Raw genomic sequence first — 12,886 nt, 5'->3', positions numbered from 1 at the left:
AGCAATATATAACCTGGAGGGTCCGGACTCAGTACTTCTGCAACCACACGGTGTGCAAATTCGTCGCTAGCATGTTCCCTTTGGCTTGAATGCCACGTATGCGGTTATGCATCCCATAAAAGTGAGGCTCGTCGACGGACGTGGAGGATAGTTCCAAGGTGGCTGCCTTGGTTAGCAGTGATGCTTGACCGAACTTGACCTGATGCTACCGACATCACTTTGACGCTGAAGGGCTTGCATTCCATGGTCAGAACATCAGTGAAGGCATGAACTGCAGCCTTGGTTACGTAGTATCATCCATTCCAAGGTGTAAGGTATCCAAGATGTGGTTATAAATTAGTTCCGTCGCACCCTGTCAAATTCGACGATCTCATCCACGAAACGCTCCCAGCGTTCCTCCCATTTCAGCGTCGCACGCGCCTTTTCATCGGCAGTGAGCATAGAGTACTGCGCCCGAACACATTCAGTTTTTGCCTGAAGCGGAACAGTGATAGAGAGATGTGTACCTGGATGCTGTCCCGTGCGATGTGCCCCAGCGTGAGCAGGCCAGTAACTTCGCTTGCTGCAAGGACCTGTAGTTGCGTATGTTTGAGTGACGATGAGAGGGGGGCGTGACAATGGGGCAAACCTGGAAAAAGTCAAAGCTCAAACCCATGTTCTGGAACAGCGATGGGTCATCTGAGCTTAGTGCCACTGGTACACCATGGTTGATCAAAATTGGGAGAGGATGCATCGGCATCGATGCCGTCAATCTCTACTCGTTCCCCACGTAATCAGTGCCCGGATAGGATGAGGTGGAAGGGAGGGAGGCTAACGCACCAAGATCTCATTTGAAATTGGGCAGACCTCTAATGCTATACCGCGTTCCCTGCACATCGACATCAGCTTTGGGTGTTTCACAAGTGAGAACCCGTGTCCGATCCGCTTCGTCCCTAACAACAGTGCGTCGTATAGATTGTCATCTGCTATGGACCCGTCACCGGTGGTTTCACCCGCATGCAATATGAACGGGATATGATGGTATTCTGGGAGTCCTTGAGAGGTTTGCAGGGTGCTGAAGGAGAGAAGCTGCGGGAGGTAGTCTTTGAGTGGGCGTAGAATATTTTCGTCCCCGACAAGGTCAAAACCTGGAGCAGTTCATTGTTGGTGTTGTTATGAAGCGAAAGAAAATTAAAACATCTAAAACACACCGGCGATGATATCAGGGAAAAGCTTTTTCATCTCTATACAGTCGTGGAGATACCACTCCAATTCCTCAGGCTCGCAGTCCCGGATCACAGAATATATAATCTATTGTTTTATAGGCTTGAGACTCGAGTCGAAGGATAACAAATACCTTAGCACCGATAAATTCATCATCTCTTCCTTGTGCTCGTAGGCTCTCATTGAATTCAACCAAGACGTCCTGGAACATGCTCAGCCACTCTTTGTGTGGGACATTTTCCTCCCCGTCGGGACCAACCATGTACCTACCAGTATGCCAATCAAAAATGAAAAGCATAACAGAGCAAGCCTCACTTTGGGCTGAAGTTGATACGCGCCTCTACATAAGATACGCCATCTGCAATGGTTTCTTCGAGGAACTGCCGGATATATGTGCGCCAAATTGGGGCAAAGTACACCAAGTTCTGTGCACCTCGATGAGTATGGTATCTACCAACACCTAAATATGGGTGGTACTCACACTTGTGAGGATAGCAGCTGCACGGAATCTGTCCCATATCTTTGCGAAGATTATGAATGCATTCTTTTGCCTGGTAAGATACAAAGTGGCACACCCTAATGTTATTATTATGCGTGACATATGCATCGCTTGGGTTGATTGTGAGGCAGCGTGCGACCCAGCAGTCAAAGCCTTGTGTGCCACCCAGGGCAGCATCGAACTGCTCACGCGCACGGCGAAGGGGTACCCACTGTCCTGGTCTGTAGGTGGGTAGACACAGCGAGATGCACTGTGGAACGAAGCTGGGTGGGAGAGGACGAAATTCGATTTCGACCGATTTGATGGAGCCAGGTGTGACTCGTGCTGATGCGCGGATATGGATTGAGGTGTGCTGTAAAGCGAGCGCCAGCAAGGTATTGCCATTGACGGTGAGATCAAGATGTACGTGCAACAGTGCGCCTTTTGGCATCTTTGTAATTTGACACGTCACAAAAATTATGCAACTGGCTGTGACTGAGACTTCTAAGTGGACCAACCTTGGTGATGATATTGAAGAGCTGGGTCTTGAGGATGATATCCTTTCCTACGTAATAAGATATCAACTAACACTCTATGCTTTGGGAGCTTGAATATACCCGTGAGGAACTCCATTCCGGGGAACGGATGAGGGACCTCCTCGTGTTCTATTGCCCAAATCGACTTTGCCTCCTCCTCGCGGATGCGGCGTAGGATCCCGTCTGCTTGTCGCGATTTTTCAGAGAAACGATCTCCATTGACCACATCAATGCGAAGGGCTCGATCATTTGCAATAAGCTGGGTTCGTTTGTGGTAGTACTCGTCGAGGAGAGTCATCACAACCGATCGATCAGCGTTCAACATGTAAGTACTTTAGTACTGCGGTTGCAAAGTAGCATTTGAGTCATGTGAGCGATAATGGATCACGTGAGTTGACAATGCTCAAGAATCGAGACTTGCACAAAGTGATTCTGCAATCAAATCCTCGACGACGCTGTAGCCACTCAACCACATTCTATCTGCTCGCCATCATAATGTCTTCAGGCGATGAAATGGGTAAATTTGACCTTCGTATACTAGTTCAACTCAACTGATGAGCGCACGTGAACACAGACGCATGGAAGACTACGACGCGTCCAAAACCTCGTAAGAAGCAGCGCACCGTGTCCCCACAGCCGTCAACGTCTAAGCAATCAAATAATCGCCAACTAATAGCAGAATCTTCCCACTCCCTCCCTTCCTCTTCAGACGATATCGAGCTCATCGATCCGCCACCTAATCCACTTGCGAGTACGGTCCGTCCACAGAGAAAGAAGGGGCAAGGCAAGGCATCCGAAAGTCGCCCTAATGGGAAAGCCCCAGATAGCCAGTCAAAGTCTAAGCAAGAAAGTCAGGCAAAGGGGAAAGCACCAGAGAGTCAAGCAAAGTCAAAAGACACTCACGCCAAACCAAAACCCGTCAAGCCTGCTGCCAAGAAACTTCCCTTTCCAGCTCCCATCGCCGAAGACCTCTCGAATCATAGTGAACCAGAGCATGAGCCTGATAAAATACCCCTGAGCCCACGTATCCACAAGGAGCTTGAAAGGTGGAAAGCAAAGGCAAAATATGTATGTTTCGTACCCTTCATCGTTTGGATGAGTGACGCTCATTGATACCACTAGTTGGAACATCAGCGTGACAAGCTTTCGCAGCAACTCGAGGAACTTTTCCAGGTCCGAAAGACAGATGCTGAACAAGCTCTTGATGACCTTACGGCTCTATATGATAGTCGTTCAAAAAGTGAGCGCCACCAACTTGACGGCATTCTAGCTAAACTAAGTCCTGCGCCTCTCCCTGCACTATCATTATCTCTTCAGCACAACAATCCATCATATCAACCCTTCAAACACAACTTGCCTCCCAGTCGCCCTTCTTCCGGATATCCGAGTCTGAACCTGAGCCCAACCTTCCGTCCAGGTCGACACACCCACCCCTCAATTCGAGCTCTTTAGCCATTCCTCACTTCCTCACTCGTGCTACAGCTGATGCTGAACAGCGCATGTTGCACGATAAGCTCGCACACATGCAGAACGAACTCGCAGCTAAAGATGCAGTTATCGGGGAGCGCGAACGGCAAATTGCCGAGCTTGAGCAGAGTGGTACGTCTTTATTGCTGGATCTGGTAAATTCTTCCCGTAGTGATGCTGAATCGTTTGCTTATGTACAGTGAAAGATATCCGCGTCGAACTTGATGCCGAGATTGCCCGCTCAAAGCAGCTTCTTGCGCGACAACCACACCCCCACACCAAGACCTCCTCCACTGATGCAGACCCAAAACACGCTGCAACCATCCGATTCTATGAGGATTTTTCAAACCTCTTGGTCTTGAACGTCAAATGGGAGCCGCGCAATGGTGCGGAAGACGACATCTTGCACACGTGTGTGTATACGTATGTTGCAACAGTGAAGGATGAGACCGACGCATTGGAGAATGTGGAGAAGTGTAAGTTTGTTCCCCTTTTCTCCCTCCTGCCATGCGTGCCTACGTAATTGATCCCCGAAAATCAGCAATATCCTTCTCCCTTCGTGCCTACACCGAGGTGTCAGATTCTGAAGACCCGGAAATGGACCGGCGCGTCAAGTATACCCCTCTCGAGCTTGAAAAATTGAGCGATAATTTCAAGGAACGTCTTGGCTTCCTAGCGAGCGGGTTCACATTCCCGCATAAACAGGCTGCTCTATTTTTGGGGAGTTTGACGCGCCAGATGGAGACTGCCTTTGAGAGTGAGAGGACGGAAAGTGCAGCTGACGAACATGAGGAGAGGAGAGAAGAAGTCGTCGATGTGGACGATCTTTAGTACTTTGGGGGGTGAGCCACAAGCCTGGGTTCACAGATGCGTCGTTGTTTCCGAATCGTTTGGTTCATGTACACCCCACATTACCCCACGGTGATACCCGTTATATGTGTGTACAGTACATATATGATACACCGGCGTTGTGCTGTCATTACAATATTGGTTTCTCTATCATAAAACTCCTGGTTATGACCACTGAGTACTGAGGACGCAAGTCATTTTACGTGTGTTGCCATAAGATCGTTCAATGCACTCAATAGATATCTATCCCATTTCTAATGCAAGGGAGGGGAACACGCCAAAAAGCCAATCCTTCTTTCCAAAGTCACCTTGTCTTCTCATTCCCCAAGTTTCTCTAACCAAATAAATGTCGCGATTGCCCACAAAGATCAGCTATTTTGTTTCCCCGGACTAGGTCATAGACGGTAAATGAAAACCCTCGACTGCGCAAAGCCTTGTATATATATGGATATTAATCTCGAGTCCTTCAGGTTTGGCTGACCAGGACTAAGAGCCAACACGTCAAAACATTTCAAACCATAAACTTCTTCAAAGTACATACGTCGCGCGCTTAAACACTAGTGCAATAATCTTACAAGTCAGACTACGTACAAAGGACATCTATATGTTAGCAATAGTGCATGCGAGTCGCGTATCCTAAAAACCATATGGCTCCAGCCGTCTGATGCACTTCGGCTGTGGTCTCCTCCATTCCCCATTATTTGGGTCCGGCCATAAGGAAGTATTGTCCCATTGAGCTTGAGGTGGTGCGCCGGGAGTCGGGAAAAACCCTATGAGCCAAGTAGGCAAGTAGCACATCTCCTACACGACGAGGTCGGTCATTTCGCGAACAAGTAACTTGACGTTGTTGCCTCGAAACCACAGGCCGGTCGGCACTTCACCCACACGCTCCAGTCTAACCAGGAGAGCAACTGTGTCACATCCTCCTTCCATTGACCCATGAGAGTGCGTATGTGATCAGCTTCAGGGCGTAGTTCCGGAGGATAAAGGGGGTCGACTCCAAGAATCATTCCAGATGCCCACATCTTCGTGGCGACGCGGTATATTTCATGCGTAGTTTCCTGGACCGCCTGCAGGAGCAAGCGTTCGGAGGGCATCAGTGTCATTCCATGAGACACTATGGAGGCCGTGTAGCACATTCCCGAAAAACTGGCACAGCCCACGAATTTGTCGCGTTGGCAGTGACGGAGTTATCGGGAGGTAGAGCTGCAAACACAATGTAGGGCAGAAGCACGGTGCGCAGTTGTCTCTGAATTTGTTGTGCGTGGTTAAAGATTGACCCATCGTCCAACGTCAGGTTCAAAAGGTGGTGCATAAACTCTAGGCGGCTGGCATATCGATCAACCACCCGCAAGACCGTTTTCCAGTCAATGCCGCTGGTTGTCACAGGTGGTCGTGCTAACGCTTGAGATAGCCTGTCTTGGACACGTTCTATATCCTCCGATGATATTCCTCCTATTTGATGATCCCACCACTTCAAGCCTACACGGCACGGCACTAAGGAGGGAACAAGAGCGGTATCGTAGAAAGAGACGAGCCCAGAAAAATCAAGCATAATTCGGGTTTCTCCTGGATAATGATCGTGCCATGAAGAAGAATGCGTTACTTCCACAGCGCGATGCACTACTAGTATTGGTGTCCTCAGGCAGCTCCGGATTTGTGCCGCCGCTGAGGCGAGTGCTTTCGAGATTTAAGAATGAAGCGACCTCCATGTGAGAGGTGAAGTTGCAGACCATAATCTCACTATGACTGTTGTTAACAAAAAATTGCCAAGGAGCTACATACGAGTTCGCACAAATTCACTTGCATCCTATAATTCGCAAATCAGCGTCGGCATTGACGCGTCTTCACATCCAACGAACCTCACAAAGCCATTCACCCCATATTTCTGACCCCATTTGCATAGATCCTTTATGCGCTGCTCTTCATTTTTCACCCACTCAGGTTTCATTCCCGACCATGCCACGAGATCTTGGGTGTCCATGGTGCCCTCAAGGAGTTTCGCACCGCTGCTTCCAGCAAAATAGAGCACTTTCATTGGCCGAGTAACTGTAAGGACGAGGTGCCAGCATCCTTTTTCGATTGACCCTTGGCAGAATAGTATGGAGTGGTCTAGCTCTACAGCCACGCAGTCGGTAAATGGGGACCGGCGGCTCCATGGTAGAGAAGAGTGCCCACGGGGATGATTTCTGGGACTATTGTATGACCTGCAGGACATAAATAATAATCGATAAATCATGACTCATCTGCATGGTGTTCAGTATTTTCAGACATACCAACACGATGACGTGTATTTGGCCAGAGTTGAAGCAGAGAATTGACCGTTTCGAACACTAGATGTCCTGTCACATTCACCGCAGGTCCTTCATCAAGGTCCCACTGTCCAAGATCAGTTTCGAGCCCCGGGCAAAAGGATAAAGGCGGATGGCTCGGCAGAGGTATCTGTGCAGTCAGAACCCGTTCAAAGGCAAGAAAAAGCCAAACGGCTTTCCTTGTAGACAGCATTCCGACAAAGGGCTAAGGACCTTCGTAATCTTAGTTATACTGGGCGCTAGATCTTTCGTCAAGGCATTATCCGGTTTGATTCCCTTCAACTTGAAACTGATCGGTAAATTTGATAACGGTTGAGGTGGTGCGCAGTTTTCAATGTTCATTCTTCTATAATCCAGGCCTATTATCTTCCAGCAGCATCAAATTTTCAACAATAGGAATAATGATGGAAGATGTACGCAATATTATTTCCTGAATTTCGCCCAGGTTGCGTGCAGCTGTACGCAGCGGGTACTTAGCTACCGCAGTCCAAGTCAGACTGTCAAAGTTATTAGGTGCACAAACAATATCGCGGAGTTTCAAAAGTTTTGTGCACATTCAAAACTACTCACTGTCAGTAGAAAAATTGACCCCATAGCTGCAATATGGCCCATCTTGATCCCGTTTCAAGCGATGATGATGCTCCGGAAGCAGTTTCTCACTCTATTTCCAAACGGAATGCCAAGCGGGAGAAGAAAACCCTTCGTGACTTTGAGGCAGAAGAAAACGCGAGGAAGAAGGCACAAAACCGGGAAAGAGATCGGAAATTGAAGGAGCGGGCGGTTGTTACGCGTCTGGGGAAGCTTTCAGATAATACAATGCAGAAGGGAAAGCGGAAAGTTCCAAGGGAATCTAATATCGAAAGTGACGGGTCCTCCGGTCAGGAGGATGATATTCCTAAGGATAACAGGTTGGAGATGCGAATGCGCCGCGCAATGGAGGACGCTGCTACTGAAATGGAGGACGCTGCTACTGAAATGGATGACGGAGGTGATGGGAATGGCGACGGTGAGCTAGAAAATCTGATGGACGGAGGATCAAGCGAAAGTGGAATAGATGAAGAGATGGCAGAGTTCGATGCTGAAAGCGGATCAGAAGAGGATGAGGAGATGGCGAGCGGCAGTGAGGACGAATCAGAGGACGAAGACCGGCCTGCGTTAACGAAGTTATCGGCCGAAGGACAATATCTGGAAGATACACTTTTCGCATCTGCATTTGCTTCGCAAAGTGCGCATGCAATGGCAGATACTACTACAACCAAGTCACTACAAAGAGTGCAACCATCAAGAAAACGGCAACGGCGGCCACTCGCGCGTGCCAAAGACCTTTTTGTCGGGTGCGCATCTTGGACATTGTGCTGTGAGCTTTCTGACCAGTCCATAATTACAGAACTCGTACTATCCGTACCCTACCCGATTCACTTGGGTCGAAAGTTCGTTCGACAGCTCACACCATCCCATCACAAAAAATACGCAAATTTATCGATCAAAGTCTTGCTATTAAAGGTCGGTTGGCGTCTGCTAAAGCAAAAGCACGAGGATGGGAGAGACGGCCAGGTGAGTCGTGGTTTGATATTTATTGCTTTCACTCATGTGGATCAAAATTTAGCGAATGTCGGTGTAATGAAATGGACTGGAGCACCTTCTGGTTTTGTTCGCGATAAGCAATAATGAAACGCGCCCACTAGTTGCGACAATTACACCCAAAGACGAACCCCGAATGACGATGGGCACCTGTTACATCAAGAATCTCATGGAGAGGGATATCCCACGAGTGTTCATCTGAGATGGAAGAGTTGACTAAGTCATTCGCAGTGACGTTGTACCCGAGAGATTTTACTCGGTGGCTTCTTCGTGCAGACCTTACTGGAGGCTTGGACTACAATGGTTTCAAGTAGAAGCGTAGCTAGTAAGTTACAATTGTTTCGATAAATTCGTGGAAATTGAAAACTGATGACGACCGTCCACCCTCAACTGATCAATGATTCAATGTAAATTATAGCGTGGAGGATGCATTAGCTCTAAGCGTATTCCGGAACACTGAAAGCGCTGAATTCTATGGTCCCCGACTCCCACGACTAGCCTTGAATTTCTCACAGATTTTCTGACTTGTTTGTTCTCGAAGTGAGACATGACGGGGCGATGATAACTTATAAGTAGCGTGCTCTCGGTTCACACTGCACAGCTGGATCACTGTAGGTACTCTTCCACGAAGAAAACACGGCGTAAGATCAGCATCAGCGTAGGGCAGAACGCGAACACTTCTGCATTGAGGCTTGACTGCTAGACTTGAGCCGACTAAACTGAGGAATGTACTTATATGGTAACAGACGGACAGCCAAAGTCGGAGACTGGCTGGTGGCCGCTGCTACTTAGTCCAAGTTTGCTGTACAGTAGCTTCAACAACCGCACTCTTATTTGGCTTCCATCACTGCAATTTGGATTGCACGCGATCGCATTGCTAAATTGTCATATGTAAGTACTGGAGCTTGGGAGCTTCCGCACAGAAAGCCCGGACGTCGCTAGGCTTCTATTTCGGAGTCCGGAGGCGGCCTGCAAGTTTGGGCCGGTATATCACATTACTGGCCTCAATGGCTTGTTATCGGATGCTTGCGTATCTGCATGGATGAGCTGAGCGTTTGATCGCCACTGACCCAATTCCTCACTGTATGTCGCCGCATGAGTCATTTGATCATGATGCAAAGTTATTGAGGAAATTTGAGCTTCAAGGCCTTACCTAACTGACTCGTGAGTCGTGGCAGTGACACGGCACTGCCTGCCTATCGCTTAAGCGCTTATGCATATGTGCAGTGCGGAGGACTATCTACTTCGTTCCGGCACTACAGGTTCTGGCAAGCGCACGGAGCACCAATTAGTCCGGTACTGGATACAATTTTGGTTGGTTTATGTTGTTCTTCCATGTGTCCCGGTCTACTGGATTGCTCAGGTTTTTCGCGTAGACTCCTTGACACTAATAGGTATAGCCCCCATTCTTTTGTTATCAAATGACGTTTATTTTCAACAGGCCTGCCCGTCTCCACAGCGGTTCAAACAGCAATCTAGGGCTATGCGAATGTGTGCAAGCGAACGCTTGCCATTGGAGCCGCAATGGGAATCGTTTATAACACTATCGAATTCATGGAATCCACCATTCTCCCACTCTTCACTAGTGCCCTCGCCGATGCTCGCCGACTACTTACAAAGACGTGAGAAACTTATCGCAGAGGATCGCGCGCTGCGAATAGACCATGTTCGTGCCAACTATTCAGCGGCCGAGATCAAGGCAGACAAAGTCGTGCGCTCCATCCGTGCTAAAGAAGCTGTATCTGTTTGGGGAGTTGATCACGAGGACATCCCTCACCCATATCCCGGGATGGAGTTCCTGAATGGTAAGAGGCTTGACTCGCGCTTAGCACTTCCTCTCACATTCGCGTACAGCCAAAGAAATTATTGTAAAGACAGATCTTTTTAGCAAAATAGTCTCCAAAGTAAGCATACCAAATCACTGTACTTCCCGTCACCTACCATCTCGACCGCGGTTTTCCGTAGATGCCAAAGGGTGGGCTGTTACATGTGCACCAGAACGCCTCGGTGGAGGCCAGAGCGGTGCTTGATCTGGCACTAGGTCATCCCGCGATACATATCCGTGTCCCGGGTCCGTTAGACGCGGCTTCTCTCGAAACTGTATTGCCCAAGATCCAGCCGATTCCCGTGGAACAGTATCCTCCCGCCGACGCAATTGGTATCACGGATCTTCTATATACCGGCGGTTGGGTTCCTATCAACAAGGCGCGAGAGCTCTTCGATCCTGCACTAGGCGGCCCTGCCGGATTTGATAAGTGGGTACTTAGCGCCTTTGTGATCAATCCCAGTGATGCGTTTAAGACGTACAATACGCCGATGAAAGTGAGTTCCATATTAACATGCGACCTGCTGAACACGTCGTTAATGCGAGGGACTCGCAGATCTGGCTGAAGTTTGGGAGTACGTTTGCCGTGACCGATGTAAGCATGTAGCGTGCTGGAAGTCAAGATGTGAGCCTGTACTCATGAACCTTAGCCCATCATCCGATTTGTGCCGATTCAAAAGGAATACTTGCGGATGTGCATTCGCTCGTCGATAGATGATGGCATCTCGTATATTGAGATACGGACTAGTTTCTTCAACAAGTGAGTCGGAAAGACGTGGCTACGCTTGAGATGCCTGACATTTCGTCAGATATATACTTGCAGAGGATGCAAAGACCAAACTTGAACTACGTGAACTACTCTTGATATTTCGAGAGGTCATAAACGAAGTGAAAGCGGAAATGAAGGCGAAAGGCCGGGAAGACGATTTCGCCGGGTTGAAGGTTAGTTTGATTTCGATTGAAGCTACTCGAGCTCAGACTGATATTTTTCTTAGATTATCTATAATACCCTGAGAATTATATCTGTCGAGGAACTGGAAGCAGAGCTAGATCGGTGCAGCAGATTTAAGCAGGAATTCCCGGACCTTATTGCTGGCAAGTCCGCGGTTATGTTTGATGTCAACAGACCCAGATCTGAGTGTTCTATCTTACAGGATTTGATCTCGTGGGCCACGAAGATGGGGAGGAGTGTAAACCACTGATTTATTACGCAGAGCCGCTTCTGCGTTTCGCGGAGCAGCATCCGGACATCCCATTCATTTTTCATGCTGGTGAAACTCTGGGCGATGGGTCTGCAGCGGATATGAACCTGTATGATGCTATTCTGCTTGGAACAAAGCGTATCGGACACGGGTTAGGTGCATTGTATGGCATAAAGCGCTCGCTAACTCATGTTGTATAGCTTTTCACTAGCCAAGCATCCCAAATTGATGCAAATTTGTCGAGAGAAGAAGATAGCAATTGAAGTCTGCCCTATATCGTGAGTGAGTCGTGTAAGTAGATGCCTCCAGCTTATCTTAATGTTCCAATAGAAATGAAGTGCTGGTAGGATTTGTTATATACTGCCTCCGAACCTATGTTGACTCAACAAATGATAGCGTCTTACCTCATCGATGCCTATGCACCCCCTCCCGATAATTATGAACCAAGGCATTCCGGTGGTACTGTCTTCAGACGATCCTGCAATGTTCAATAGTATGGGGTTGTCCTTTGATTTCTTCCAGGTGGCCTCTTTCTTGTTTGTCCCTTAGTAGAACAAGACTCATCACTTACTTCAAGGTGCTAGTGGCAAGTGAAGTTACGGGACTCCTTACTCTCGGCCAGATGGCCCGTGACAGCATTACTGTGAGTCCTATCCTTGTCCTCGTCTCTTGGATTATGTAATGTACCCTGGGTAGTATTCTATGCTCGATGAACGGAGCAAGCGCAAGGCCATGGATGCATGGGAAAGACGGTGGACCAAATTCATAGAAGAGGTTGCGGCGATGAGTCCATGAAACTTAGGCTCTCGGATTTCACTGTAAGTCACGTCCTTGTGCTTATCCCTTGCATGGTATAATGTTACCTGTGTAGTTTTTCGTGCTCGGTGAACGGAGCAGATGCTCAGTCATGGATGCAGGGAAAAGATGGTGGGCCAAGTACATAGAAGAGGTTGCGACATTGAGCCGCAAACCACTCACAGAAATACCGAGATATAGAGCTCTGGATGTAGTAGAAACCATCAAACTTGTGTAATTGTTGTCCAATGATAGCGACTTGGAAGCCACTTCCGACCTCAACCTAGCGATTTGTGTGGGGACTACTCATGATGCTACCGTTCCTCTGGTCTCATGAAATCGCCGGTGGTCCAAGAGCTGCATGCACATGCTTTGAGTGACACAACTTTCCCAGGTCGAGGTTGTGAAGCTGAGAGTGATGATGGGTGTATTATTTACAACGGCACTGTTGCTCATTGATATTATTCATGGCGTACTTTGCATGAGCGCTGTATTTCAGATGATTACGGAAAGTAGCAAGCGCAATGCATGTAATTAAGTAACTCTCGATTTTTATGATTTTCTGAAAGGATGTTGAGATGTCGACTTGCACGATTTACTCTATGAACGACCATTTTCGGTGCTTAGTCACACATGGC

General features: G+C 48.3%; 5 protein-coding genes across 5 annotated transcripts; 3 read left to right on the top strand and 2 right to left on the bottom strand.

Moving 5' to 3' along the window:
- Positions 1-148: 148 nt before the first annotated feature.
- Positions 149-2,555, bottom strand: F5147DRAFT_673635 (uncharacterized protein). Its single transcript, XM_041435750.1, has 11 exons — positions 2,299-2,555; positions 2,200-2,246; positions 1,779-2,132; positions 1,685-1,723; positions 1,519-1,628; positions 1,337-1,469; positions 1,191-1,290; positions 820-1,127; positions 629-754; positions 507-572; positions 149-447 (listed from the first exon to the last, which is right to left on the bottom strand). The coding sequence occupies exons 1-11, from the start codon at positions 2,540-2,542 to the stop codon at positions 337-339; spliced, it is 1,638 nt and encodes a 545-aa protein (XP_041297698.1). The 5' UTR covers positions 2,543-2,555; the 3' UTR covers positions 149-336.
- Positions 2,556-2,666: 111 nt separating this feature from the next.
- F5147DRAFT_673631 (uncharacterized protein) lies at positions 2,667-4,705 on the top strand. Its single transcript, XM_041435749.1, has 6 exons — positions 2,667-2,734; positions 2,792-3,285; positions 3,340-3,457; positions 3,535-3,816; positions 3,885-4,160; positions 4,226-4,705. The coding sequence occupies exons 1-6, from the start codon at positions 2,713-2,715 to the stop codon at positions 4,513-4,515; spliced, it is 1,482 nt and encodes a 493-aa protein (XP_041297697.1). The 5' UTR covers positions 2,667-2,712; the 3' UTR covers positions 4,516-4,705.
- A 387-nt stretch (positions 4,706-5,092) lies between these two features.
- Positions 5,093-7,038, bottom strand: F5147DRAFT_815244 (uncharacterized protein; the record flags this gene model as incomplete). The annotated part of the gene is given in 7 exon segments (XM_041443532.1): positions 5,093-5,334; positions 5,385-5,650; positions 5,671-6,138; positions 6,158-6,276; positions 6,396-6,621; positions 6,681-6,740; positions 6,810-7,038. 7 exon segments carry the CDS (start codon positions 7,036-7,038, stop codon positions 5,170-5,172), a joined length of 1,533 nt encoding a protein of 510 aa, XP_041297696.1. The 3' UTR covers positions 5,093-5,169.
- A 357-nt stretch (positions 7,039-7,395) lies between these two features.
- F5147DRAFT_673623 (uncharacterized protein) lies at positions 7,396-8,812 on the top strand. The gene is made up of 3 exons (XM_041435748.1): positions 7,396-8,179; positions 8,233-8,399; positions 8,452-8,812. Exons 1-3 carry the CDS (start codon positions 7,449-7,451, stop codon positions 8,511-8,513), a joined length of 960 nt encoding a protein of 319 aa, XP_041297695.1. The 5' UTR covers positions 7,396-7,448; the 3' UTR covers positions 8,514-8,812.
- A 787-nt stretch (positions 8,813-9,599) lies between these two features.
- F5147DRAFT_673615 (Metallo-dependent hydrolase) lies at positions 9,600-12,530 on the top strand. Its single transcript, XM_041435747.1, has 15 exons — positions 9,600-9,820; positions 9,868-10,231; positions 10,281-10,330; positions 10,392-10,748; positions 10,808-10,846; positions 10,902-11,011; positions 11,061-11,193; positions 11,247-11,346; positions 11,406-11,604; positions 11,654-11,731; positions 11,784-11,796; positions 11,850-11,975; positions 12,031-12,096; positions 12,150-12,271; positions 12,325-12,530. Exons 2-14 carry the CDS (start codon positions 9,910-9,912, stop codon positions 12,246-12,248), a joined length of 1,692 nt encoding a protein of 563 aa, XP_041297694.1. The 5' UTR covers positions 9,600-9,820; positions 9,868-9,909; the 3' UTR covers positions 12,249-12,271; positions 12,325-12,530.
- The last annotated feature ends 356 nt before the right edge of the window (positions 12,531-12,886 follow it).

This window comes from Suillus discolor (assembly GCF_016758755.1).
Source record: "Suillus discolor strain FC423 chromosome Unknown F5147scaffold_6, whole genome shotgun sequence".
Lineage (NCBI taxonomy): Eukaryota > Fungi > Basidiomycota > Agaricomycetes > Boletales > Suillaceae > Suillus > Suillus discolor.
This window is presented reverse-complemented; position numbering and strand designations above follow the sequence as displayed.